We start from the raw sequence: 25,351 nt of genomic DNA on the forward strand, positions 1-25,351 counted from the left end.
ACTGACCTCACCGAGGCCAGACAGGAGCACCCACGGGACGACGATGACGGTTAGCAGTCGTATTGCACCATCTGCTGTCCACAAGGCAAGGCAAGGGGATGCTGCTGTGTAGCACTAGAGTACCGCATCTGCCAGCAGCACCCAAGAGACATACGGTGACAGTGAGCTGAGCGAGCTCCATGCTTGCTGTGGTATGTCGGCTGCACGGGTAACCCAGGAAAAAAAGCGAGAAACTATTTTTTCCCGTTGCTTTCACGGAGGGAGGGAGGGGGGCTTGACGACACATACCCAGAACCACCCGAGACAATGTTTTTGCCCCATCAGGCACTGGGAGCTCAACCCAGAATTCCAATGGGCGGCGGAGGCTGCGGGAACTGTGGGATAGCTACCACAGTGCAATGCTCCGAAAGTCGACACTAGCCTTGTTACTGTGGACGCACACCACCGACTTAATGCACTTAGTGGGGACACACACAATCGACTGTATCAAATCAATTTCTAAAAAATCGACTTCTATTAAATCAACCTAATTTCGTAGTGTAGACATACCCTTAATTTTTCTCAAAATGTTAATTATCACTTAGGTGGTGGGCTAAGATTGGTGGAAAATATTGTTTTGTTAAAATTATTGTTTAAGTTATAGCTAAGCAGGACTCAAGTTTCATTACAAAAACCAGGGTCCAAGAAGGAAACCAGAGAGAGAAAGAGGAAAGAAGAACTACTCACCTCCAAGACACAACTCATGACTGAAGCTGCCAGAATACTCTGCACGATTGTGACGTGCAGCAACAAGAACCCATATGAGACTATCCTGGCCTGGCCTACAGGGAAAGAATGCCTGCATGATCAGGACTGGTGAGCATAGCATTGTATGCTTAGCTTGTGTATTCTGCTTAGTAATTGTTAATAAATAGAGGTTAAGGATATTACTGGGTAAGGCTCTTTCACTGGGTAAAGGTCATGCAAACCCACAGAAGGTTATGCCCTGAGCCATAATGGGTAAGGGTGGGTACTTAAATTGACCAGGTTGCGCCCTGAACCTAGAATGGGTAAGGGTGGGTGTCTTCCGCCCCGAGTCCAGGATGGGAAAGGGTGGGGTGCCTAAATTAACTGGATTACACTTCGAGCCCTGTAGTAGGAAGAGAGCCTAAGACATAAGCCCTTGTATTAGATGTCTGGTATGAGGCCTGAGGCCTGGGCTAAAAGTAGTAGTTAAAGCTTTACTAATATAAAGCAAAGGCAAGCTATGAGCAAACGGCAGAACCTGCTCACAGAATCTGGCAAGAACAGGGCTGATACTGCAGAAATACACATTCCTAAGAAGTGCTAGGCACAGAGTACTCATGCAAACACATCCTGATATCAAGTGGTACCAGAATAATCCTGAGATTAAGGATGGTACAAAAACATTCCCCAAGGATAACAGGAACACACTGACCCACCCGCCCTAAAAGATAAGGTCAGGATGACAGTACATAATAAAGATTTTTTAATCAAACCAACATGTACAAGGTGATCGGCGATAACTAGCCACGTCAGGGGGCAGTAACTAACTTGTTTGTATCAGCGTATAAAGATGTATCTTAGAGGGAGTGTCTTTGTCTAGCCTAGGGAGGAACAGAAAGTCCCATCTTTCACTGAGCTGGTCCATCGTTACAGGCATACATGTATTAGTGGTATGGTAGAGTCTGCGGGATACTAGTACCACAGGGCCTTAACTGGACCCATTACAGCCTCATTAATGGGTAAGGCCACTTTGGAGGGAGCTGCTGCAGCCAGAATGTCAATAAGGCTGTGGGATGATTCCTTAAAATCCTCAGTCTCCAGCCCCAGATTAGCTGCTATCTGCTTCAGAAGGTCCTGATGGGCCCTGAAGTCATCCTGCAGAAGTGAGTTACTCAGCCTCAAGACAGCCTCCTCTGGGGAGGAGGAGGAGGAAGCTTGCACCAGAGGAGGGGCTCCTTCCTCTTCCTCAATGACATCCATGGTAGCCACATCCTGAATGTTGGACCTGAAGTCAGGGTCCAGTGCCAATAAGGAAGGGGCGGTAGCCCACTCTCAGAAACAAACGGGTATGATTGATGAGAAGGAGGACTAAGTACCAGGGGAAACCCCTCCGGTTCCAGTATGGGCACTGCATAGGCTACTGATCCACTGGCCAGGTGCTGGTGGGGGGACCCGCACCAAGTTCTGGCAGCACTGGGTACTGGTGGTGGCCCTGAGGCTCAACATAGTGTTCTCCTTTGAACTCAGAAGAAGAGTTCTCCTTTGGTCACCACGGTGGCGCAATACCCCTCTCTGTCTCTACTCAGTGCTGGGGGTCCAGGGACCATGAGCAGACTGGAGATGGTCACGACAATGGTATCAGGGTCGGCTTGCTCCTAGAAGGTCCTGGGAAGCCCGGTGCTGGGAAGGAGCTCAAAACACCATGCTACTTCCTGTTCACAGACATCAGAGACAGCAGCTGTCCCATCAGAGTTGGGGGAACCAGGAGAGAAAGTAAGTCCCTGGCCACTGCAAAGGCCTCTGGGGTCAATAGAACTGTCAGACTGCTTGTGCCACGGAGGCTTCTGGGTGTCGGCGGAGGATCCCGCACCAGACAAAATGTTCTGGGCGGATTTGACGGTGCCACCATAGGACCAGGGGTGGAGGAGTGGCCTGATGCAAGTCGCACTCCACTGCCTTCCCCATGTTTGTCCTTCTTCTGCACTGGTGAGTGCCCTCTGTTGGTGCACTGCTTTTTGTGCTTCTTCTTCAGCACTGGAGATGGTGAACAGTGCCAAGAAGAGTGTAGTGCTGGAGGAGCGTTTCGCACCAAGGCCAAAGTGCTTGGTGCAGAATTGGTGCAGCTTGGCTCTGAGGCCGGTCTTAGAGTGGCTTCCATTAGGATAGCCTTCAGTCTTATTTCTTATCCTTTTTTGTGCAGGATCTAAAGTTCCGACAACTGTGGCACTTGTCCCTCATGTGAGTTTCTCACATGCACTTCAAGTGGCTGGAGTGCAGGTCACTCACGGGCATAGGTTTGCCGCAGGAACCACAATGTTTGAAGCCTGGGGACCGGGGCATGTCCAGCTGCTGGGGTGAAAAATGTCCCTCGATGATAGGGACTATCTATTCACAGTAACGCTAACTATAATACCTATATACACTAAAATTATACTTAAAACTAATAAACTATGAATCAGAATCCAAAAACCACTGGAAAGAAGCCTTGCTGAAGCAAGAGGGGTTGTTCCAGCAACAGTCACAGACAGTAAAAAGGAACTGAGAGGGTGAGTGGCTGGTGGCGCCCCTTATACCGGCACATAAACATGCAGCACCAGAGGTGCTAGAGCCAGCCCAATGGATACCACTGAGGGAAAAATCTTTGGCAATGGTGCACATGGCGTGCACACACCTAACGTGGCATGGACAAGAACAAATATTTTAATTAATTTTTTTGTAAAAATATCCATATTTTCCAGGTCATTAATAAATATTAAGCACAGGCTGTAGAACAGAACCTTGTGGCACCTGCTTCCAGCTTTCTGCCATGATGAAAATTTACCATTTATTTCTTTGTATCTCTGCTTCCTGACTGTTAGCCAATCTCTGATCCATTACAGTTCTTTACCTCTCCCCTGTGACTACTAAGTTTCCTTCATAGCCCCTGATGACAGACTTGGATATAGGCTTTTTGAAACTTCTAATAAATTATATCTACCAGTTCTCCTTTAGCCACTGCTATGGTAGGCACTGCACACTGACCTTCCCATTGTGTCCTTTCAGATTATTAACATTCTCAAAGCTGGTGGTGGAGTAAATATGAATCACATTTCCATTAACTGCAGCGAAAAGATGACCCCCATTACTGAAGGTGCACTGGAGAGAGAGAGAGAGAGAGAACACACACAACTATTACTGAATGTATGATGGACACACAGAAAGAAACCCACAACACCCAGTCTCTTACTGAAGTTGCAATACAGTCACCAGTGTTTGAAGATCATGCAAGAAGAAACCTCCATGTATGGACATCATTTTTCATGATGCCCCTTCATCTCCTAGGACCCTCTTCTTAGCTACCCCACGGGTCTGATGCCCCTTTCTCCTGCAGCTTCCACTTCCACAGTGCTTCTCACCTCCCTGGTGACTCCCAGGTCCCAAGCCCCCATTATGCCCTTTTTCATTCAGGATTCCCTCAGATTCTCATATCTCAACATTCACACTATTGTTCTCCTCTCCCAACTCAACTCCCACATTGATCCCACCATGTCATTCACCCCACTTCCCAAGCTCCCCTGATCCGAGATTCTGTGTTGCTCCTCACCTCTCTGCACCCTCTCACAGTGAAGTCCTTAAAAGTACGGATGTCATCAATTAGCAGGTTCATAAGCCGTAGTTTGTCAGAAAACCCAACCAAAACGTAAAGGCCAGTGGGATGAAGAGAAACTGCATATGCTTCTTCCTGGTACTCCTTATACAAGTCCAAAGTGCTGCAAGAAACACCACAGTCAGCAACACAGCCCAAGTCACACACTTATAAACAGCCAGACAGATGTCTAGCCCTGCACGGAGAATTGCTGCAAGACCCCTTGTAGAGATTTAGGTGCTGTGAAACAATCAGCCACATCACTGTCACACGGGTGATATAGTCAATGAACAGGAATTTGGGCACCTGAGATCTACTTGTCTATGGGGAAAGGTTCTCTCGGGGTCTGCTGTGTCAGCTATCTTCGAAGAGCTGGGACAGCACACAGCGGGAACACATGTATGCAGCCAAGTGATATCAACATTGAACAGAGCAGAGCACCACACTGGTAGCATCTGACAACACGCATTATGGTAGAGTCTTTAATTACATTATCACATACTATTTTTTCCACGGGAAACCTGCCTCATTCAGTGCACAGAATGGATGGCGCTCACTTAATGAGCAGTTATTCAATATTTTGTTTTCTCCTTGATCAATGTGTGGCCTCATTCCTTATTTGCTGCACATGACTCAAACTTTGCTCTGAAGACAGAATTACTGATTTCCTCACTAATTTTTCTATGATGCTCATTATTATAGTATCTGAGTGCTTCATAAACATTAATTTATGTTCACAAGTCCCCACGTTAGATGAGTGGGTATTATTATCCCCATTTTACAGATGGGGAAACTGAGACAGAGAGATTATGGTGAAAAGTATTCACTAATTTGAGACATAAGTACACAAAAATGGCATACTGGATCAGATTAACGGTCCATCTAGCCCAGTATCACATCTACCAACAACTGCCAGCCCCAGATGCTTCAGAGAGAGTGAACAGAACAAGGCAATTTATCAAGTGATCAATCCCCAGCTGTACAGTCCCAGCAACTGGCTGTCAGAAGTTTAGGGACACTCAAAGCATGGGGCTGCATCCCTGACCATTGCAGCTGATCCCCATTGATGGACTTGTCCTCCTTGAACTTATCAAATTCGTTTTTGAACCCAGTTATATTTTTGGCCTTCACAACATCCCCTGGCAATGAGTTCCACAGATTGACTGTGTGTTGTGTGAAGAAGTGTTTCCTTATGTTTGTTTTAAACCTGCTACCCATTAATTTCATCAGGCGATCCCTGGTTTTGTGTTATGTGAAGGGGCAAATAACACTTCCCTATTCACTTTCTACACACCATTCAGGATTTTATAGACCTCTATCATATCCCTCTTTAGTCGTCTTTTTTTCTAAGATGAACAGTCCCAGACTTTTTACTCTCTCCTCATATGGAAGCTGTTCCATATGCCTAATAATTTTTGTTGCCCATCTCTGTACCTTTTCCAATTCTATATATCTTTTTTGAGATGGGGCAACTTGAACTACATACAGTATTCAAGTTGTGGGCGTACCAGGCATTTACATAGAGGCATTATATTTTCTGTTTCATTATCTATTTCTTTCCTAATGGTTCCTAATATTCTGTTAACTTCTGCCCATTATCCCCAAATTTGACTTCTTCTGTGTCTATTCCAGTCCCGTCTCTATCTCACTGTTGGTTCCTCATATCATCCCACTCTCCTCACCTAGCTAGTCCCAGTCTCTACTCCTAAGGCTTCTGATCCCAGTTCAAGTTCTTTTCTTGGCAGCCAGTCCCAGTCCTCCACCCTTCCCACTGTCCACAATCTGTCGCTCTCCCCGCCCAACTCCAGCCTCTCCCTCCACCCCCGCAACATTTCCTGTCCCCACTGGCTCCCAGGCTTCCCATCAAGTCTCAGTGTCCTCACTTCCCCTACCTACTTTTCTCAGTCTCTTTGCCCAGACAAAAAACTGTTACTTACCTTCTCGTAACTGTTGTTTTTGAGATGTGTTACTCATGTCCATTCCAATTAGGTGTGCACGCACTGTGTGCATGGCAGCTGGAAAGTTTTTCCCCTAACAGTATCCATTGGGTTGGCTAAGGTGCCTCGTGGGGTTGTGCCTTTATGGCACCCTGCTGACCTGCCACCCCCTCAGTTCCTTCTTGCTGGCTGCTCCAACAGAGGGGTAGGAGGGTGGGTATTGGAATGAACATGAACACAACACATCTCGAAGAACAACAGTTATGAGAAGGTAAGTAACCGTTTTTTCTTCTTTGAGTGCTTGTTCATGTAAATTCCAATTAGGTGATTACCAAGCCCAAGTTTTGGAGGCAGGGTTGGAGCTCAAAGGTTCCTTGACTGTAGCACCGCTCTACCAAAGGCTGCATCATCTCTGGCCTGCTGGGTAATAGCGTAATGCGAGGTGAAGGTATGTATTGATGACCACGTTGCAGCTCTGCAGATTTCCTACGTCAGAACTTGGGCCAGGAATGCCGCTGATTATGCCTGCACCCTCGTGGACTGCACTGTAAGCAGAGTGGGAAGTACCTTTGCCAGTCGTAGCATGGACATGATCCAAGACAAGATCCTTTGGGAGGAGACTGGAAGCCCCTTCATTCTGTCTGTTACTGTGACAAACAGCTGGATAGATTTCCAGAACGGTTTTGTTCATTGATGTAGAAGGCTAATGCCCAGTGAACGTCCAATGAGTGCAGTTTTTGCTCCCTGCTGTTTGAGTGTGGCTTAGGACAGAAAACTGGGAGAAAGATGTCCTGGTTAATGTGGAACTGGGAGACAACCTTTAGGGAGGAACGCTGGATGAGGTCTGAGCTGAACATTGTTCTTATAGAACACTGTGTACGGAGGCTCAGAAGTTCGTGCCTTGAGCTCTGACACTCCCCTGGCTGATGTTATCGCTACCAGGAATGCCACCTTGTGATACAGCAAGGAACATGTCGCCAGCAGTTCAAAGGGTGTCCCCATCAGGCTGGAAAGGACCAGATTATGGTCCCAGGCTGGGACCGGCTGTTGTATGTGAGGGTAGAGTCTGTCGAGACCCTTTAGGAAATGACTCACCATCAGGTTGGCAAACACTGACTGACCCTGCATGCCTGGATGGAAGCCCAAGATAGCGGCCAGGTGGACCTTTACTGACGACAGGGTAAGCCCTTGCTGTTTGAGGTGGAGAAGGTAGTCCAATATGATAGGTATGGATGCTAGAGTTGGAGACGGAAGGTATTGAGAAGACCAAATTGAGAATCTCTTCTATTTGACCAGGTAGGTAGCCCTAGTGGAAGGTTTCCTACTAGCAAGGAGGACTTGTCTGACTGAGTCCTAACAGGTGAGCACTATTGGATTCAGCCACAGAGCTTCTATGTTGTGAGGTGTAGCGATTCGAGGTTTGGATGCTGGAGACGGCTGTGATCCTGAGTTATCAAGTCTAGGAAGAACGGTAAGGTGATTGGGCTTCCAAGAACATTTCCAGAAGAGAGGTGTACCAGTGCTGATGGGGCCAGGCTGGAGCTATCAATATCACTGAGGCATCATCCCACCAAACATTGAGGAGCACTTTGTGAACGGGAGGTATAGGAGGAAACGAGTACAGGTGGTGTCCCTTCCAGGGTAGGAGGAACGCATCCGTGATGGAGCCCGGGCTGTGATTCAGAAAGGAGCAAAACTGCTGGCACTTCCTGTTGCATCACGTGGCGAATAAGTCTATCTGGGGAAACCCCCACTGTTGGAAGATAGTGTTCGCGACATCCAGGCATAGGGACTGCTTGTGGCTGTGAAAGGATCTGCTGAGATAATCCACCAATTCGTTCTGTACTCTGAGGAGGTACGATGCCTCCAGGTGTATTGAGTGAGCTATGCAAAAGTCCCTTAGTCTGAGGGCTTCCTGGCACATGAGAGAGGAGTGTGCATGCCCTTGTCTGTTTATATAAAACATTACTATTGTATTGTCCATCACGACCAATATACATTTCCCTTCCAGATGAACTTGGAACATTTGGCATGCTAGACGGACCGCTCTCAGCTCCCTGATGTTGATGTGAAGGGAGAGCTCTGCCTGAGACCAGAGGCCATGTGTCCTGAGGTCTCCCAAGTGCGCGCCCCTCCCCAACACTGATGCGTCCATCACCAGCGAGAGGGCTGGCTGTGGTCTGGCGAAGGGAACCCCCACACACACTGCCTGGATGAGGCCCTAGCTACAAGTGGGTCCTGTTCCCTGCCCTCAGAGCTGAGGGGGTCTTGGGTGCTCGGTGATCCGGTGCAGCCCCAGGTGCCAGAATTGGTGCAGTCGATGCCAACTATGTCGGTGCCGGCACGGTAGATGTAGATGCTAGTATCAGAGTTGGTGGTGTCAGTGCCGAGTGTGTCAATGCCAGGTGTGTTGGTGTTGAATGTGTCAATGCCAGGTGTATCGGTGCCAGTGCTGGTTGGGTTGGTGCCGTGCGGTAATACCCTAGTCGTGCTGGGACAGGGGAGGAGCAAAGGTGGCTGATGACATAGAAGCCGACCTCAAGTAGGACTGTAAAGGCTGATTCCCCACTCTGGCACTTCGAGTGCAGAAGGTGGGGGCCTGCAAGAACTCTAAAAATTAATACTTGCCACTCCAGACTTGTATAAAACTCCCAAGGTTACAGCTTTTCTCTGATCATGGATTGGTAGATGCTGCCACCATCCAAGTGCAAAACCCCTTTAAGAACCCAGGAAGGTGCACTTAGGAATTCCTTCCTGTGGGGTACTCTCAAGCCCTTTCACCCCACCTCCGGGGAAAAGCTGAGAAAGAAAGAAAGAAAGAAAGAAAGAAAGAAAAGGAAATCAGCTGTTGCCACCAGCTAATTAAATATGTGTACAAACCTCTTAAGGCACAAAAATCCAGGTCTCTGGGCTTTCTTACAAGGTCCAGCAGAAAATACATCTGGGAACTTAGGCTTTTGCTAGATTTAAAAAAAAACTACAAGAATTAAGCATCAAGAATAGATCTCTTGAGGTCCATCTTAAAGATTACAAGCAGAACAAAAGCACTTGGAGTTAGCATAGAGGAATCCACAAGCCATAAAGAAATAAAAGGGATAAACCTGATCACGTCTTTCTAGACATTTCCTGACCTACTTACAAATCTGGGATTTTAGATTAGTAGTTTCTACGTATGATACTGATGATTTTTCATACCTGGCCCAAGCTTTTCACAGCATAACTGCTCCCTGTCTGCCTCTCCCTGAGAACAACAGACAGACAAAAGGGGAGTATTGTTTCACTTTTAAAAAGTTCTAGCCTTCCCATTGTCTCTTTTGGCCAGGTGCCCACTCACTTCCTTTTACCTATGCATTGCAGTGAGACTTTTTAACCTTTTACAGGTAAAGCAATTAGAGAACAGCTCTAAGAGGGATTTTATAGCTACTGGCTGGCTGGGTGTCCATAAAAGGGAGTGACTCCCGCCTTAATTTATCACAAGGACCGTTGGCTCTGGCCCTGGCAGAAAGCTCAGGGGGTCCAGAAAGGCCACTGAGCAGGGGACTGCCACTGACTCAGCCACAGTGCCAACTGAAGGTGGTGTCTCCACCTGTCCGATCTGGAGCTCCTGCTCTTCCTGGCTCTAGATTGGAAGGACTCCACTTCCGACTCCGAGTACCCCATATAGGAGGACCAGGGAGGAGTGGTGCCACTTGGTGCCGAAGAGCAGCGTCTAGGGCTAGGGGACTGGGCGGCTCCCCCATCGGTGCGCTTATCGACGGCACCAGAGACCGGGGTCGAGGGGATGGTGACCATTGCAGAATCATTGTTGATTTGCCCCTGGATGGCACCGGGGGTCTCACGGGTGCCGTTGAGACCGATGTGGGTGTCCTGCCCCATCTCAGAGGGGAGGGCAGTGCTGTGAGGGTGATAAGGTCTCTCACCGCCTTGAATGCCTCCGGCGTGGATGGCATCTGTATATCATGACCCCTTGGTGACTGGTGAAAGACAGGGGCCCAGACTCGACTGGTCACGTGTAAGGACAGGAGTCGACGTGACCCTTGAAACTGAGGCCGAAGTTGCATAGCCCGATGCGGGTCTCATGGTTACGGGCTCCATTTACACCAGTCTGGGCGTAGGGGAGCGACCCCTTTCGGGTCTCTTTATCTGAGACACCGGTAAATGTGAGTGGTGCCAGCCCCTGTCCCGTCGGTGCCAAAGGTCTCTACTCAAGTCCTTCCTCTGCACTGATTCGTGCACCGGTGCTGCCAATGCACTCCACACTGATGAGGTGCTCGGGGTTGGCTCTGCCAAACCAGGGTCCGATTGCAGACGGAGAGTTGCCTCCATGAGGATTAACTTGAAGCGCTGATCTCTCTCCTTCTGTGTCCTTGGATGGAAACTCCTGCAAATTTTGCAGCATTCTTTTTGATGAGCTTCCCCCAAACACTTTCAACAAGAAGAATGGGGGTCGCTCTTGGGCATAAGCTTGCCACAAGCTGTGCAGGGTTTACAACCTGGAGACTGAGGCATGCCCCTGTACTGGGAAGAAAGTGTGTGTGGGGGGAATCACCCACATGAAATGTATATATAAAAACTACTAACCACTACTAACTACTATGTAAACTAACTAACTAACTATATACAAGAATGAAAATTCAACTGCTAGAGAGATGCTTACCGAAGCAAGAGAAATGAGTGTTCTGGCTAACCGTCACAGGGGGTAAGAAGGAACTGAGGGGGTGGCAGGTCGGCAGGGCTCTATATCCAGCGCCATAAAGACGTGACCCCAGGGGGTGCCTGAGCTGACCCAACAGATACTGCTAGGGGAAAAACTTTTTGGCTGCTGTGCACGCGGTGCATGCACACCTAATTGGACTTGACATGAACAAGCACTCAAAGAAGAATCGTAGTTCTTCCCCACATACTGATTCCTTGTCTGGATCTTCTCCTCTCTCTGTCATGCCCTTCTCCCCGTTCCACTGGTTCCCAGTCCTCTCCCCAACTCCTCATCCAATCTCTGTTTCCTCCATCCAGTCTCTGTCTCCCCCACCTCAACCCTTGCTTCTATATTTAGTCTCTACCTCCCTGCCATCCTCCAGTCCCAGTCTCCACTACCTAGGCTCCTTATCATCACCTACTCCCCTGACCTTTCCATGCAACTCTATAGGTCTGGCTCTTATCCCTTTGCATTTGAAGCTCACTGCCTTCTCTTCCACACTGCCTAGGTGCCAGCCAGGGTGTAATAAGGTAATAGGTAATAATTGGAGATATATCAATCTCCTAGAACTGGAAGGGACCTTGAAAGTCATCAAGTCCAGCCCCCTGCCTTCACTAAGAGGACCAATTTTTGCCCTAGATCCCTAAGTGGCCTCCTCAAGGATTGAACTCACAACCCTGGGTTTAGCAGGCCAATGCTCAAACCACTGAGCTATCCCTCCCCCCAGTATCACTAAGACCACAGGAGAGACAAGCACCCTGAATTCAGGGCCAGTGCCCAGCTCCACCATGCAGCAGCTGGAAGCTATGACAGGGAGTCTGGCTTCACCCCTGTAGCCCTGGGCTAAATGGAGTATGCACAGTTTCTCTGTGGGGATGGTGCATGTGTAGTCTGGACAGTGCTAGGAGCTGAGAGAGGCTTGAGCATGCTCAGTGAGGATGGAATCTTCAGAGATTTTATCTGTTACGCTCTAGCAAGTCTGAACATGTGCAAACTGTGATTTTTCAGGGGCTTAGAACTTGGCCAAATCTGGGCAAATTTTCACTGGGATGGCAAAAGGCACAGCCCTGACAGTGCCAAATTTCAAGTCCTTGTTCCAAGGCATGGGATTACTGGAGCTTTCCAAAGAAAAGATTGCCAGAATATTTTTAACATTGAAAAACAACATTTTATCTAGCCTTATTCTCAGAAACAACTGAACCATGTAGCTGAAATATTTTGAAAAATTTGTCTTTAAATGGACATGTAGCATAGAAAATTTCAGCTAGAGCAGTTATTTTGGGAAAGTTATAATTAACTGAAAACAGGGTTTTATAATGGGAAGTGTTGAGCATTCTTGATAATAGGCATTGCCTGTATCCCGCCTATAATACATTGTTTTTTTCATAACCGTAGCCAATGAAGTATGCACTGCCATTTGGCAAATAAACTTATATTAGGATGTGGCAAAATACCTGCCCCTCTGCTTGTTAGCTCAGTCCGTCCTAGCTTCAGAGGCACAGGCTAGGCACAAGGGAAAAAAAACCCCTTCTCAATCTCCCAAGGCCGGGCCGATTCCTTCTCAGCCAGCCTCCTAGTTCTAGTTTCTTTTCCTCCCCTGGGGAGAATGCCCTCCGTCCTGCAGCGAGTCTCAGAGTTCAGCTGTCCCTCCTTGCTGGCAGCTGCCCTGCTTCTCTCGTCCTCCTTCCCCCCTGGCTTCCTTGTCAGGGAGGGTTTAAAAAGGTCTCTAGCAACTGGGGCCAGCTGAACCTGATTAGTTTCTTTCCAACCCCTGCCCCAGCTGAACCTTATTTTGCTGGCTAAGCCTTCCTGGCTAATTGTTACCCCTCTCCAGGTAGTTAATTGGCCTGAATTTGCCACATATCCCCCCCCCCTGCTCAACACTACGGGGTTGGGCCACTTGGGTCGGAAAACAATGTACCCTTGACAGGCCATCCGCATTGCCATGTTGAGACCCGGACCGGTGCCGAACCGTGAAGTGGAAAGGCTGAAGCGACAGGAACCATCTCGTCACTCGCGTTCTTGTCCTTGTTCTGGTGCATCCATTGCAACGGGCATGGTCCGTGACTAGGCAAATCTCCGTCCCAGTAAATAATAGCGGAGGCTTTCACGCCCACTTTACCGCCAGACATTCCTTCTCCACGATGGCGTACTTCCGTTCTCTAGGCAGGAGCTTTCTACTGAGGTAGAGGACGGGGTGTTCGTCATCTCCGACCATTTGGGAAAGCACTGCCCCCAGGCCTACTTCCGAGGCGTCCGTCTGTAGGACGAACTCCTGCCCCCAGTCTGGGGCTACTAGGACAGGGTCCGTGCAGAGGGCCGTTCGTAGATCCACAAAAGCGGCCGCAGCAGACCATTTCACTATGTCCGGGCCCCGAGCCCTGGTCAGGTCCGTTAAGGGGCATGCCCTGGTGGCAAAGTGGGGAATGAACCGCCTATAGTACCCCACGAGTCCCAGGAACGCTCGGACCTGCTTCTTCCGCAGTGGCCGGGGCCACTTCAATATGGCGTCTAGCTTGTTGAGCTGGGGCCTCACCACGCCCCGCCCCACTACATACCCCAGGTATTTGGCTTCAGCTAACCCGATCGAACACTTGGAGGGGTTCGCGGTCAGCCCGGCCCTTCTCAGGGTATCTAATACTGCCTCTACCTTTCCGAGATGCGTCTCCCAGTCGGGGCTATATATGATGACATCATCAAGATAGGCAGCAGCGTACTCCCTATGGGTCCGTAACAGCTTATCCATCAGCCGCTGGAAGGTAGCGGGGGCCCCATGTAATCCAAAGGGAAGAACGGTGTATTGATATAGTCCTTCCGGGGTTGCAAAGGCCGTCTTCTCCTTGTCGGTCTTCGCCAGGGGGATCTGCCAATAGCCCTTGGTAAGGTCCAGGGTAGACATGAACCGGGCCTTTCCTAATCTGTCGATCAGTTCGTCGATCCTGGGTAAGGGGTAGGCGTCAAACCGGGATACCTCGTTCAGCTTGCGGAAGTCGTTGCAGAATCTCATACTGCCGTCTGGCTTTGGCACCAGAACCACGGGACTGGACCACTGGCTATGAGACTCTTCAATAACCCCTAGGGCCAGCATCTTCCTGACCTCTTTCCGAATTTCCTCTCTTTTGGCCTCCGGGATCCGGTATGGCTTGACGTGCACCTTCACCCCGGGCTCTGTGAAGATGTGATGGTGAACTTCCGTAGTTCGACCGGGCTTCTCCGAGAACACGTCTTGGTTGCGTTCGACCAGGCTGACCGCCTCGGATCGTTGTTCTGGGGTCAGCTCCCGGGATATTCCCACCTGGTTGGGCCGATCGTCTTTAGGGGGTGGCGCCCCCAACCCCGTTACCAGGGTTTCTCTATCCTGCCAGGGTTTCAGCAGATTTATGTGATAGATCTGCTCCAGCTTCCGGCGACCTGGCTGTCGGACCTTGTAGTTAACTTCCCCTACCGCCTCAATTACCTCATAGGGTCCCTGCCATCTGGCCAGGAGCTTGCTCTCTGCCGTGGGTAGGAGCACCATCACCCGGTCCCCCACCTGGAACTTCCGGGCCTTTGCTTGACGGTTGTAGTAGGTCCGTTGTGCCCCTTGGGCCTTCTCCATGTGTTCGCGTACTAGGGGGGTGACCCTGGCGATCCGGTCTCTCATTTGTAGCACATGTTCCACAATGTTTCTCCCCGGGTTTGGCTGCTCTTCCCAGTCTTCTTTAGCCAGGTCCAGTATGCCCCTGGGGTGCCGACCATATAACAGCTCGAAGGGGGAGAATCCGTGGAGGCCTGAGGTACTTCGGACGGCAAACAGCACGTATGGTAGCAGGGTGTCCCAGTCTTTTCCATCGCAGCTGATCACCTTCCGCAACATGTTTTTCAACGTCTTGTTAAAGCGCTCCACGAGGCCCTCGGTCTGGGGGTGGTAGACCGACGTTCGGAGGGTCCGTATGTGGAGCAGGTCGCACAAGTCCTTCATCAGCTTGGAAACAAAGGGGGTCCCTTGGTCTGTCAGGATCTCCCTAGGTATCCCTACTCTGGAGAATATCTGGACTAATTCTTTGGCTATGGACTTGGACAAGGTATTCCGCAGGGGGATGGCCTCGGGGTATCGGGTGGCATAATCCAATACTACTAGGATGTACCGATGGCCCCGGGCTGACTTTTCTAGTGGCCCCACTATGTCCATAGCTATACGCTCGAACGGGATCTCAATGATTGGTAGAGGGACCAGGGGGGCCCGCAAGCATGGTCGGGGCCCATGTAGTTGGCACTCCGGACAGGAGGAACAATACTGCCGAACGGCTGCATAAATGCCAGGCCAAAAAAACCTCTGTAGAACCCGGTCGAGGGTCTTATCCATCCCTAGATGGGCCCCGAACAGATGACTGTGGGCGAGGTCCATTACCGCCCTTTGATGCTTCCGGGGGACCAAGAGTTGTTCGATGACTCGCTCTTGGACCCGGACTACTCTATACAGCAAATCCTTTTTAATCATGTAATACGGTCCTGGTCCCTTAGCTCTTCCCTCCACCGGGACCCCGTTCACCTCGACTACTTCTTTAAAAATGTTATGGTATAGGGGATCATTGGCCTGATCCTGACCAAAAGTCCCACGTGCGGCCCCTATGGGCCCCATTTCGGGAGGGTCCTCCTCCCCCTCTCCCTCAGAGATAGCCTTCGGGGAACCCGGCCCAACAAATGGGCTGGAGTCGGCGGGCCTGGCCCCGCTGTCAGCTGCGCCCCTTCTTTCCCCCACCAATGTAGGCGTCAGGTACCGGGTCAGGATCCTCGTCCCCCTCCTTTTGTCGGCCCTCCGTTCCCTCCGAGGTTTCCTGGGCTTCCCCGGTGGGGAGAACACGTCCTGGCCAAACTCGTGGAAAGCGGGGAGAGGGTCCCCCATCTGGGCCGCCCCTGGGCCCCCAGGGTTCTCCCACCCTTCCTCCTCTTTCCCGGGGAGTAGGCCATCAAATCCCGGGAAGTCCCGTCCGATAAGGACAGGGTAAGGGAGTTTCGGAACGACTCCTACCGTCACCTCGGTGGGGTTTCCGAGCACCTCAATGCGTACAGGGACGGTCGGGTAGTAGCCGACATCCCCATGTACACAGGATATTCCCGAGCGCGGGGCCTGGGATAGTTGGCCCGGCTTGACCAGCTTCCCAGAGACCAGCGTAATTGCACTGCCTGAGTCTATTAATGCGGTGGTCCCTATCCCGTTCAGCTTAACGGGCCGAATGTATCTATGAGGGACCATCGTGTCCCCGACCAGACTGATTAGCCCACACGGTCCCCCTATTTCCCCTAGTTCGCACTGCATAGGCTCCCCAAGGTTAGGGCATTGGGCAGCAATGTGCCCTAGTTCACCACAGGCATAACATCGGTATCCCCCCTTGGGCAGCCCCCTATTTTTCGGGCTGCCGGGACGCATTCCCGGAGCCCTTCTTCCCCAGTCCTCCAGTCTTTCCGGGCCTGCCGGTGGTTCCTTCACCTCCTGCCTCCCCTCCATTTTCCGGCCCGGGGCTAGGGCGAACGGGGGCCTCGGCGTAGAGGCTGGCCTCTGATATTGGCGCCTCCCTCCCCCGGAGGTCTGAGATAGTTCTTGGGCTGCCAAGTGTCTCTCCACGAGAGCAACCAGATCATCATAAGAGGAGGGGTCGTTTTGGCAGACCCACCCCCGTATGTCCGGCGGCAACCCTCTCATGTATCTGTCCAATACCAGTAGTTCTAATACCTTCTCCGGACCATGGGCCTCGGGGCGGAGCCACTTCCGAGCAAGGTGTATCAGATCGAATAACTGGGACCTCGGGGGTTTGTCCTCCCGGTACTTCCACTCGTGGAAGCGCTGGGCCCTTATGGCAGGCGTCAGGCCTGCCCTCGCCAGGATCTCCGCCTTCAGCCGAGAGTAATCCATGGCTGCTTCCGCGGGCATGTCAAAGTAGGCTTTCTGGGCCTCCCCGCATAGAAATGGAGCCAGCAGACCGGCCCACTGGTCCTGTGGCCAGGCCTCCCGCCCGGCCGTCCTCTCGAACGCGAGGAGATATGCCTCTACATCGTCCTCTGGTATCATCTTCTGCAAGTAGTTGCTTGCCCGTAGCGGTCGGGTCCCCTGGGCCCCCTGCGTCATCGTGGTCAGGGCCTTCAACTGATTCACTACCTCGGTCAGGTTTGCTCGATCTTGGGCTGCCTGGCTCATCAACAGCTGGTTGGTCTCCTGTTGCACCCGTACGGACTCCCGCTGGGCAGCCACCTGCACTCGGGTGGCCTCTTGTTGGGCCGCAGTGGCCTGCATCAGTGCCTTCAGCACATCCTCCATTTTAGAAGAAGAAAAAAATGTTTTTTTTTTTTGTTGTTTTTTGCGGTCTTCACCCTGCCCAGTTACGGCTTGCCATGGAGCCTCACTCACTGGGCGCTCCCACTCCTGACACCACGTGTGGCAAAATACCTGCCCCTCTGCTTGTTAGCTCAGTCCGTCCTAGCTTCAGAGGCACAGGCTAGGCACAAGGGAAAAAAAACCCTTCTCAATCTCCCAAGGCCGGGCTGATTCCTTCTCAGCCAGCCTCCTAGTTCTAGTTTCTTTTCCTCCCCTGGGGAGAATGCCCTCCGTCCTGCAGCGAGTCTCAGAGTTCAGCTGTCCCTCCTTGCTGGCAGCTGCCCTGCTTCTCTCGTCCTCCTTCCCCCCTGGCTTCCTTGTCAGGGAGGGTTTAAAAAGGTCTCTAGCAACTGGGGCCAGCTGAACCTGATTAGTTTCTTTCCAACCCCTGCCCCAGCTGAACCTTATTTTGCTGGCTAAGCCTTCCTGGCTAATTGTTACCCCTCTCCAGGTAGTTAATTGGCCTGAATTTGCCACAGGATCATTTTCTGGAAATTATCATATAATTAGAGTCTGTATTAAAACCCAAACACAAAGGGGTAGAGTTAAGGTTTCATAGCTTGCAAGGTCAGATCATTTAGTCTGACCTCCTGTATAACACAGGCCTGAGAACTTCCCAAAAATAATTCCTAGAGTATATCTTTTAGAAAAATATCCAATCTTGATTTAAAAATTGGCAAGAATGGAAAATCCACCACAACCCTTGGTAAATTGTTCCAATGATTAATCATTCTCATTGTTAAAAATGTATGCCTTATTTTCAGTCTGAATTTGTCTATCTTCAGCTTCCAGCCAAAAAGAACAGGAGTACTTGTGGCACCTTAGAGACTAACACATTTATTTGAATATAAGCTTTCGTGGGCTACAGTCCACTTCATCGGACGCATAGACTGGAACATATAGTGAGGAGATATATATACATACAGAGAACATGAAAAGGTGGGAGTTGCCCAACCAACTCTAAGAGGCTAATTAATTAAGATGAAATGTCAGCAGAAGAAAAAACAACTTTTGTAGTGATAATCAAGATAGTGCATTTAAGACAGTTTGACAAGAAGCTGTGAGGATACTTAACATGGGGGAAATAGATTCAATGTGTGTAAGGGCTCAGACATTCCCAGTCTCTATTTAAGCCTAAATTGATAGTATCTAGCTTGCATATCAATTCAAGTTCAGCAGTTTCTCGTTGAAGTCTGTTTTTGAAGCTTTTCTGTTGCAAAATTGCCACCTTTAAATCTGTTACTGAATGGCCAGAGAGGTTGAAGTGTTCTCCTACTGATTCCAGCCAGTGAATATCCTTCTTGAATCGTGGGCAACAGCACTGGACACAGGATTCCAACAGTAGTTGCACCAGTGCCAAAGACAGAGGTAAAATAACCTCTCTACTCTTACTCAAGATTCCACTGTTTAGGCATCCAAGGATCCCATTAGCTCTTTTGGCCACAGCCTCACACTGTGCCTCATGTTCAGCTGATTATTCACCATGACCCCAAAATCTTTTTTAGAGTTGCTACTTCCCAGGATAGCGTCCCGCTCCTGTAAGTATGGCCTATATTCTTTGTTCCTAGATGTATACATTTCTATGTAGCTGTAGTAAAATGCATATTGTTTGCTTGTGCCAAGCTTACCAAGTGGATTGTTATCTGAGTCAGTGACCTGTCCTGGTCATTATTTATCACTTGCCCAATCTGTGTGTCATCTGCAAACTTTATCAGTGATGATTTTGTTTTCTTCCAGGTCATTGCACGGATTACTTTAATTCTTCCATTTCCTAACATTTGAGTGCTTCATTTTGCAACCTCAATGTTCTTTTAATGTAGCTTTTTGTATGGAATTGGTATTTATTCCACAATGGTGGTGATATCCATGTGATAAATTATATTACCATGCATCTTTGACTACCTCTCTTGCACTCTGCCCACTAATCCATTTCCACCAGGACTATTTCAAATATTTCAGTTCTGTAGGCAGACTCAAACAGATGCCATTTAAAAAAAAAGACTGTCACAAAAGCATCTCCTTTCTTTCTGTCACCCAACCCCTCTTCCACACTGAGAAATTTCCCCAGCAGTAGCTCAGAGTCAGAATTTTAGATGAATATCTAAATATGCCCTTGTTGCCAAGAAGGCTAATGGCATTTTGGGTTGTATAAGTAGGGGCATTTCCAGCAGATCGAGGGATGTGATCATTCCCCTCTACTCAGCACTGGTGAGGCCTCATTTGGAGTACTGTGTCCAGTTTTGGGCCCCACACTACAAGAAGGATGTGGATAAATTGGAGAGAGTCCAGCGGAGGGCAACAAAAATGATTAGGGGGCTGGAGCACATGACTTATGAGGAGAGGCTGAGGGAACTGGGATTGTTTAGTCTGCAGAAGAGAAGAATGAGGGGGGATTTGATAGCTGCTTTCAACTACCTGAAAGGGGGTTCCAAAGAGGATGGATCTAGACTGTTCTCAGTGGTAGAAGATGACAGAACAAGGAGTAATGGTCTCAAGTTGCAGAGGGGGAGGTTTAGGTTGGATATTAGGAAAAACTTTTTCACTAGTAGGGTGGTGAAGAACTGGAATGGGTTACCTAGGGAGGTAGTGGAATCTCCTTCCTTAGAGGTTTTTAAGGTCAGGCTTGACAAAGCCCTGGCTGGGATGATTTAGTTGGGTTTGGTCCTGCTTTGAGCAGGGGGTTGGACTAGATGACCTCCTGAGGTCCCTTCCAACCCTGAGATTCTATGATTCTATGAGGCATTTGCCTTCACATTGAAAATACCCCTCATGGCTGCCAGGCTGTTCAGAAAAGTCCTGGTACTAGAATGGGCACTATATCATTTGGGGCACAAAAGCAACTCCAGGAATGGACTCTTCTCTATACAGAAGAGCTAGTTTGTTAATTTAAACAGCTGTGGGTGAAACACTGAACTGGAATGACAGTAAAGTTATTTTCTCATCTTCTGAATGGAGCAGTGCTCAAGGCACCCCAATGGTAGTCTTTACTGAATTTCCCCTAAAATTACACAGATCTGAGGATTGCAGTCTTGTTGTAAGTAAGTATAAAAAAGTGTTGGTCTAATCAAAGGTATTACCTCACCCACCTTGCCTCACTGATCTCAGGTATAGTAAGAGCAATATTAAAATCCTGGCCCAGTGACAGATTTCAAGTCTTATATCTTGCAAGCCATCAGACTATAAATGGTTGCAATATCTCACTGGAGAGCTGGAAATCCCCGTTTCCAGCAACGTAAAGCATTTATTTCTAGCAGATTTGTTATACAGAATTATTTTAGACCATTTTTAGAACGTTCTGAAATGTATTAGTTATTTTTCTCTTCCTCTGAGGCCTGAAGAGTTAGACAGGCTCATGGTACTAACATACAGTAGCCTTTTGTGAGATGCACAAAAAACAGTAATTTTTTAAAAAATAAAAAAAGCTCTCTGAGCATTTCTAATATCATTTTTGGGAAATTTGTGGCATATATGCAATACATGATGGCATGGTATGGTATCAAGGTCTTAGTGATTATTGGTACTTGTTTTGAATGTATTGCAAATCTAGGCTGATCCCAAACTACTGCCAGTAAGGCCACTCTTATCCCATACCATACAGTGACACCACCAAAAACAGACATGCACATGCTAAGACATCTGTAGTTGTCCATTACAGGAGACATACAAAGACAGAAAGCAGTAAAAACAAAGATGGTTCTTTACTTGGTTTCATAGTTCCAGATGCGTACAGATCTGTCCAGGGAACAAGTAGCAATGAGGGGTTTACGGATACAGGTGTCCAGTCCAGTGATGGCAGCAGAATGTAATGGGAAATTCAGATACTCAAAGTGAGCTGGTTCCCCCTAGAAAAGTGTCACAAATAATTAAACACTCAGAAAAAAATCATATTGGCTTAGACTGATCAAGAGACAGTAAGTAAAGGAAAATGATAAACCTCAATGCAAGGAATTGGGGAGAGGTATCTTGTGTGGTACTAGACTAGAAATGCACCAGAAATTTAAAATAGGGAATAATGGTGTTAGGTGCAGTCTTATTTGACATCTTTACTACTGATATGGAAGAATGATGGGATTCAGACACAGTACTATATTGTGAAGATTTGTGCACATCAGCAAGAACAGAAAAATAATGCACAAGGACCTAAAGAGACATGAGCAATAACAAAAATGAGAACTGACCTGGAAGATGGCAGTTAATACATATAAGGAAAAATAATCTGAAAAGCAGATACTGAATGGGAAGTAGAAACCTGGGAAGCAAATTAGATAGGAGTTTTCAGTGTGATATAGCTGGGGGCTGGGGGTGAGGAGAGAAGAAGTTAGTGAGGTTTTGGGCTGCATCATGGAGCAGTCCCTGTTTGTACAGATGCTCTAGTATGACTCACCTGGAATAAGTATTTAATTCCATCTAGGCATTTATTCAAGACAATGACAGTTCTGTCCTTAATTAGCTTGTAAAAGTTCTTTAGTGCAGGAACTATCTTCAATTGCATGTTTGTGCCCAACACAATGGGATTCTGATTTTGACTAGGACTTCTATGTGCTACCATAATATGAATACTCTACTTCCAAATATAATAATAATATGACAGATTCTCAGCTTTAACATCGTATTAAAGATTTTCGCATATTAAATTTATTAAACATATAAACAGAGCACTTCTCTGCACTACAAGGATGGGATGGGATGGGTTCAGCGTCTCACAGGTGAATTTTACAAAAACCTTCCACAGAAAGTGGCACTGGAAACCAACTGCCTTGCTTACATATCGCTTACTGAGTGTTGTGCTAAAGGAATGGTGATCAAATTGAACTTACCTTAATTATCTCAGTTGAGGACATGGTAAAGATGTAGAGCTGATTTTTACTGGTGCTAATGAGTAGCGTTTCCTCTGAAGGGCTAAAACACATGCACATAACATCCTGCTTGTCTGACTGATTTGGGTCACTGCTGCGCTGATCCTGGGGAATCTACACAGCAAACCAGTCCCATTAGACTATTTCAAATCTCAGTACTCCACATAGCACCCACACTTGCAATGTAATTCTGCTTTGGTAGGGATATGCTTAGAAATCAATTGACTCTAAAGAAGTAGGTGCCTTACCTACACAAAGACAGCAATGCAGACAAGGTGACCCAGGTGGAATTTTCCATCTTTAATGGCTATAATTTAGGAACACCTTTTCAATATTTGTCTTAATATATGTATCACATACAAAAAATGGCAACAAAAGCACACTAAGCAAAGTCAAGCACTCAAGTTAGGAAATGGCAGAATTACAGTTGTCCATGAAAGAACGGTTCCTTACCTTACAGTACTTGTGCTTCTTTGAGATGGGTTTTCCACAGGGACTCCAGTCCTAGTGATCATGTGTCCCATGTGCATAGATCCTTTTGGCCAGCAGTGACCACTGGGGCTGCACCTCTGCCCTAGTTCTCCTAGTGCTCCCCTACCCAAGGGTATAAAGAGCAGAGTGGGCACAACCAGCTCCTTCACCACTACAGAATACAGGAGGGGTAGGACTGTAGTAGGGGGAAAGAAGGCAGATCGTGAAATCCATGCGGACAATATATCTCAAAGAATCACAGTTACTGTAAGGTAAGTAACCATTTCTTCTTCGAATGATTGTCCACATGGATTCCACTCTTGATGACTTACAAGCAGTCTTCAGTTTGCTTGAAGGTGGTGTGATGCTGGCAGGCCAGGTGCCAGCTCTTGTCAAGACTGCAGGCATTAGCTAAGAAAAAACGGTTACTTATCTTCTCGTAACTGTTGTTCTTCGAGATGAGTTGTTCATGTCAATTCCAAACAGGTGTGTGTGCGCATGCACGGCAGCCGGAAGATTTTTCCCCTAGCAATATCTGTCGGTCCCCCTGGAGTGGTGCCATCATGGCGCTCAATATAGGGCCCTACTGACCCACCTCAGTTCCTTCTTGCTGGCTACCCCAACAGAGGAGTAGGTGGGTGGATATTGGAATGGACATGAACAACGCATCTCAAAGAGCAGTTATGAGAAGGTGAGTAACCATTTTTTCTCCTTTGAGTGCTTGTTCATGTCAATTCCAATCAGGTGACTCCCAAGCCTAAGTTTAGGAGGCAGGGCCGGAGCTGTCTACTGATCGGAGCACTGCTCTACCAAAGGCTGCATCGTCTCTGGCCTGCTGGGTAATTGTGTAATGTGCAGTGAAAGTAAGTATGGAGGACCATGTCGCCACTCTGCATATTTCCTGGGTCGGAACTTGCGCTGGGAACGCTGCTGAAGAAGCCTGCGCCCTAGTGGAGTGCGCTGTGAGCAGAGGGGCAGGCACCTCTGCCAGGTTATAGCATTCATGGATGCAGGACATGATACACGAGGAAATTCGTTGGGAGAAGACTGGAAGACCCTTCATCCTGTCTGCCATGGCCACGAACAGTTGAATGGACTTCCTAAATGGTTTTGTTCTTTCAGTGTAAAAGGCTAGTGCTCTGCAGACATCCAATGAGTGGAGCCTCTGCTCCCTGTTGTTCGAGTGCTACTTAGGAAAGAACAATGGGAGGAAGATGTCCTGGTTGATGTGAAACTGGGAGACAACCTTTGGGAGGAAAGCTGGATGTGGCCTGAGCTGAACATTGTCCTTATAGAACACAGTGTAAGGGGGCTCTGATGTTAGGGCCTTGAGCTCAGACACCCTTCTCCTGGCTGAGGTTATAGCTACCAGAAATGCCACCTTGCATGACAGGTAGAGCAGGGAACAAGTCACCAGTGGTTCGAAGGGCAGACCCATCAATTTGGAAAGGACCACATTGATGTCCCAGGTTGGGGCCGGTTGTTGGACGTGCCAATACAGCCTGTTGAAACCTTTCAGGAAACAGCTGATCATAGAGTTGGCAAACACCGACTGGCCCTCTGTGCCTGGATGGAAGGCAGAGATGGTGGCCAAGTGAACCCTTGTTGATGACACGGACAGTCCCTGCTGCTTGAGATGGAGAAGGTAGGCTCTCTGCACAGGTACTACTGCAGAGAAGGATTTGGAGGAGCCCTCTGTGGGAAGGGATCAGAAGGAGACCCCATCGGCAAGAAGGCAGAGGATGCATTGTCCTAGGAATAGGGGTTCCATGACCACCATTCCCAAGAGGAGAAGATGGGTGGTGGTGGTAGAGGACTCCCTCCTAAAGGGGATGGAGTCATCCATCTGCCGACTGGACCAGGAGACTCGCAAAGTGTGCTGCTTGCCTGGAGCTAGAATCCAGGATGTGACGAAGTGTCTGCTAAGACTGATCAAGACCTCGGACCGCTACCCCTTCCAACTTCTCCATGTGGGCACCAATGATACTGCCAAGAATGACCTTGAGCAGATCACAGCAGACTATGTGGCTCTGGGAAGAAGGATAAAGGAGTTTGAGGTGCAAGTTGTGTTCTTGTCCATCCTCCCTGTTGAAGGAAAAGGTCCAGGTAGGGACCATCGAATTGTGGAGGTGAATGTGTTGTATGCAAGTGGTGTCAGAGTGAGGGCTTTGGATTCTTTGATGATGGGATGTTGATCCGGGAAGAAGGATTGCTAGGAAGAGATGGGATCCACCTAACAAAGAGAGGGAAGAGCATCTTGGACTGAGGTGGAGATGGACATAGGAGACGGAAGTGTTGTGAGGCTCTGGGTTATGCTAAAAGGGGTAAAAACAAGGGTGATGTCGTGCTAGGAGTCTACTACAGGACACCTAACCAGGTGGATGAGGTGGATGAGGCTTTTTTTAAACAACTAACAAAATCATCCAAAGCCCAAGATTTGGTGGTGATGGGGGACTTCAACTATCCAGATATATGTTGGGAAAATAACACCGCGGGGCACAGACTATCCAATAATTTCTTGGACTGCATTGCAGACAACTTTTTATTTCAGAAGGTTGAAAAAGCTACTGGGGGAAGCTGTTCTAGACTTGATTTTAACAAATAGGGAGGAACTCATTGAGAATTTGAAAGTAGAAGGCAGCTTTGGTGAAAGTGATCATGAAATCAGAGTTTGCAATTCTAAAGGAA

General features: G+C 48.5%; 1 protein-coding gene across 3 annotated transcripts in view; it reads right to left on the minus strand.

The window, feature by feature from the left end:
* Positions 1-25,351, minus strand: part of CFAP57 (cilia and flagella associated protein 57) — a 143,901-nt gene that overhangs the window by 80,027 nt on the left and 38,523 nt on the right. For all 3 annotated transcript variants that reach the window (XM_039486527.1, XM_039486525.1, XM_039486526.1), the window contains exons 6-9: positions 22,154-22,306; positions 21,039-21,178; positions 4,310-4,475; positions 3,748-3,861 (exon numbers count right to left, since the gene is read on the minus strand). In XM_039486527.1, coding sequence (XP_039342461.1) covers positions 3,748-3,861; positions 4,310-4,475; positions 21,039-21,178; positions 22,154-22,306 — 573 coding nt within the window. The remainder of the gene's footprint in view (positions 1-3,747; positions 3,862-4,309; positions 4,476-21,038; positions 21,179-22,153; positions 22,307-25,351) is intronic.

Source organism: Mauremys reevesii, linkage group 8, assembly GCF_016161935.1.
Source record: "Mauremys reevesii isolate NIE-2019 linkage group 8, ASM1616193v1, whole genome shotgun sequence".
NCBI lineage: Eukaryota > Metazoa > Chordata > Testudines > Geoemydidae > Mauremys > Mauremys reevesii.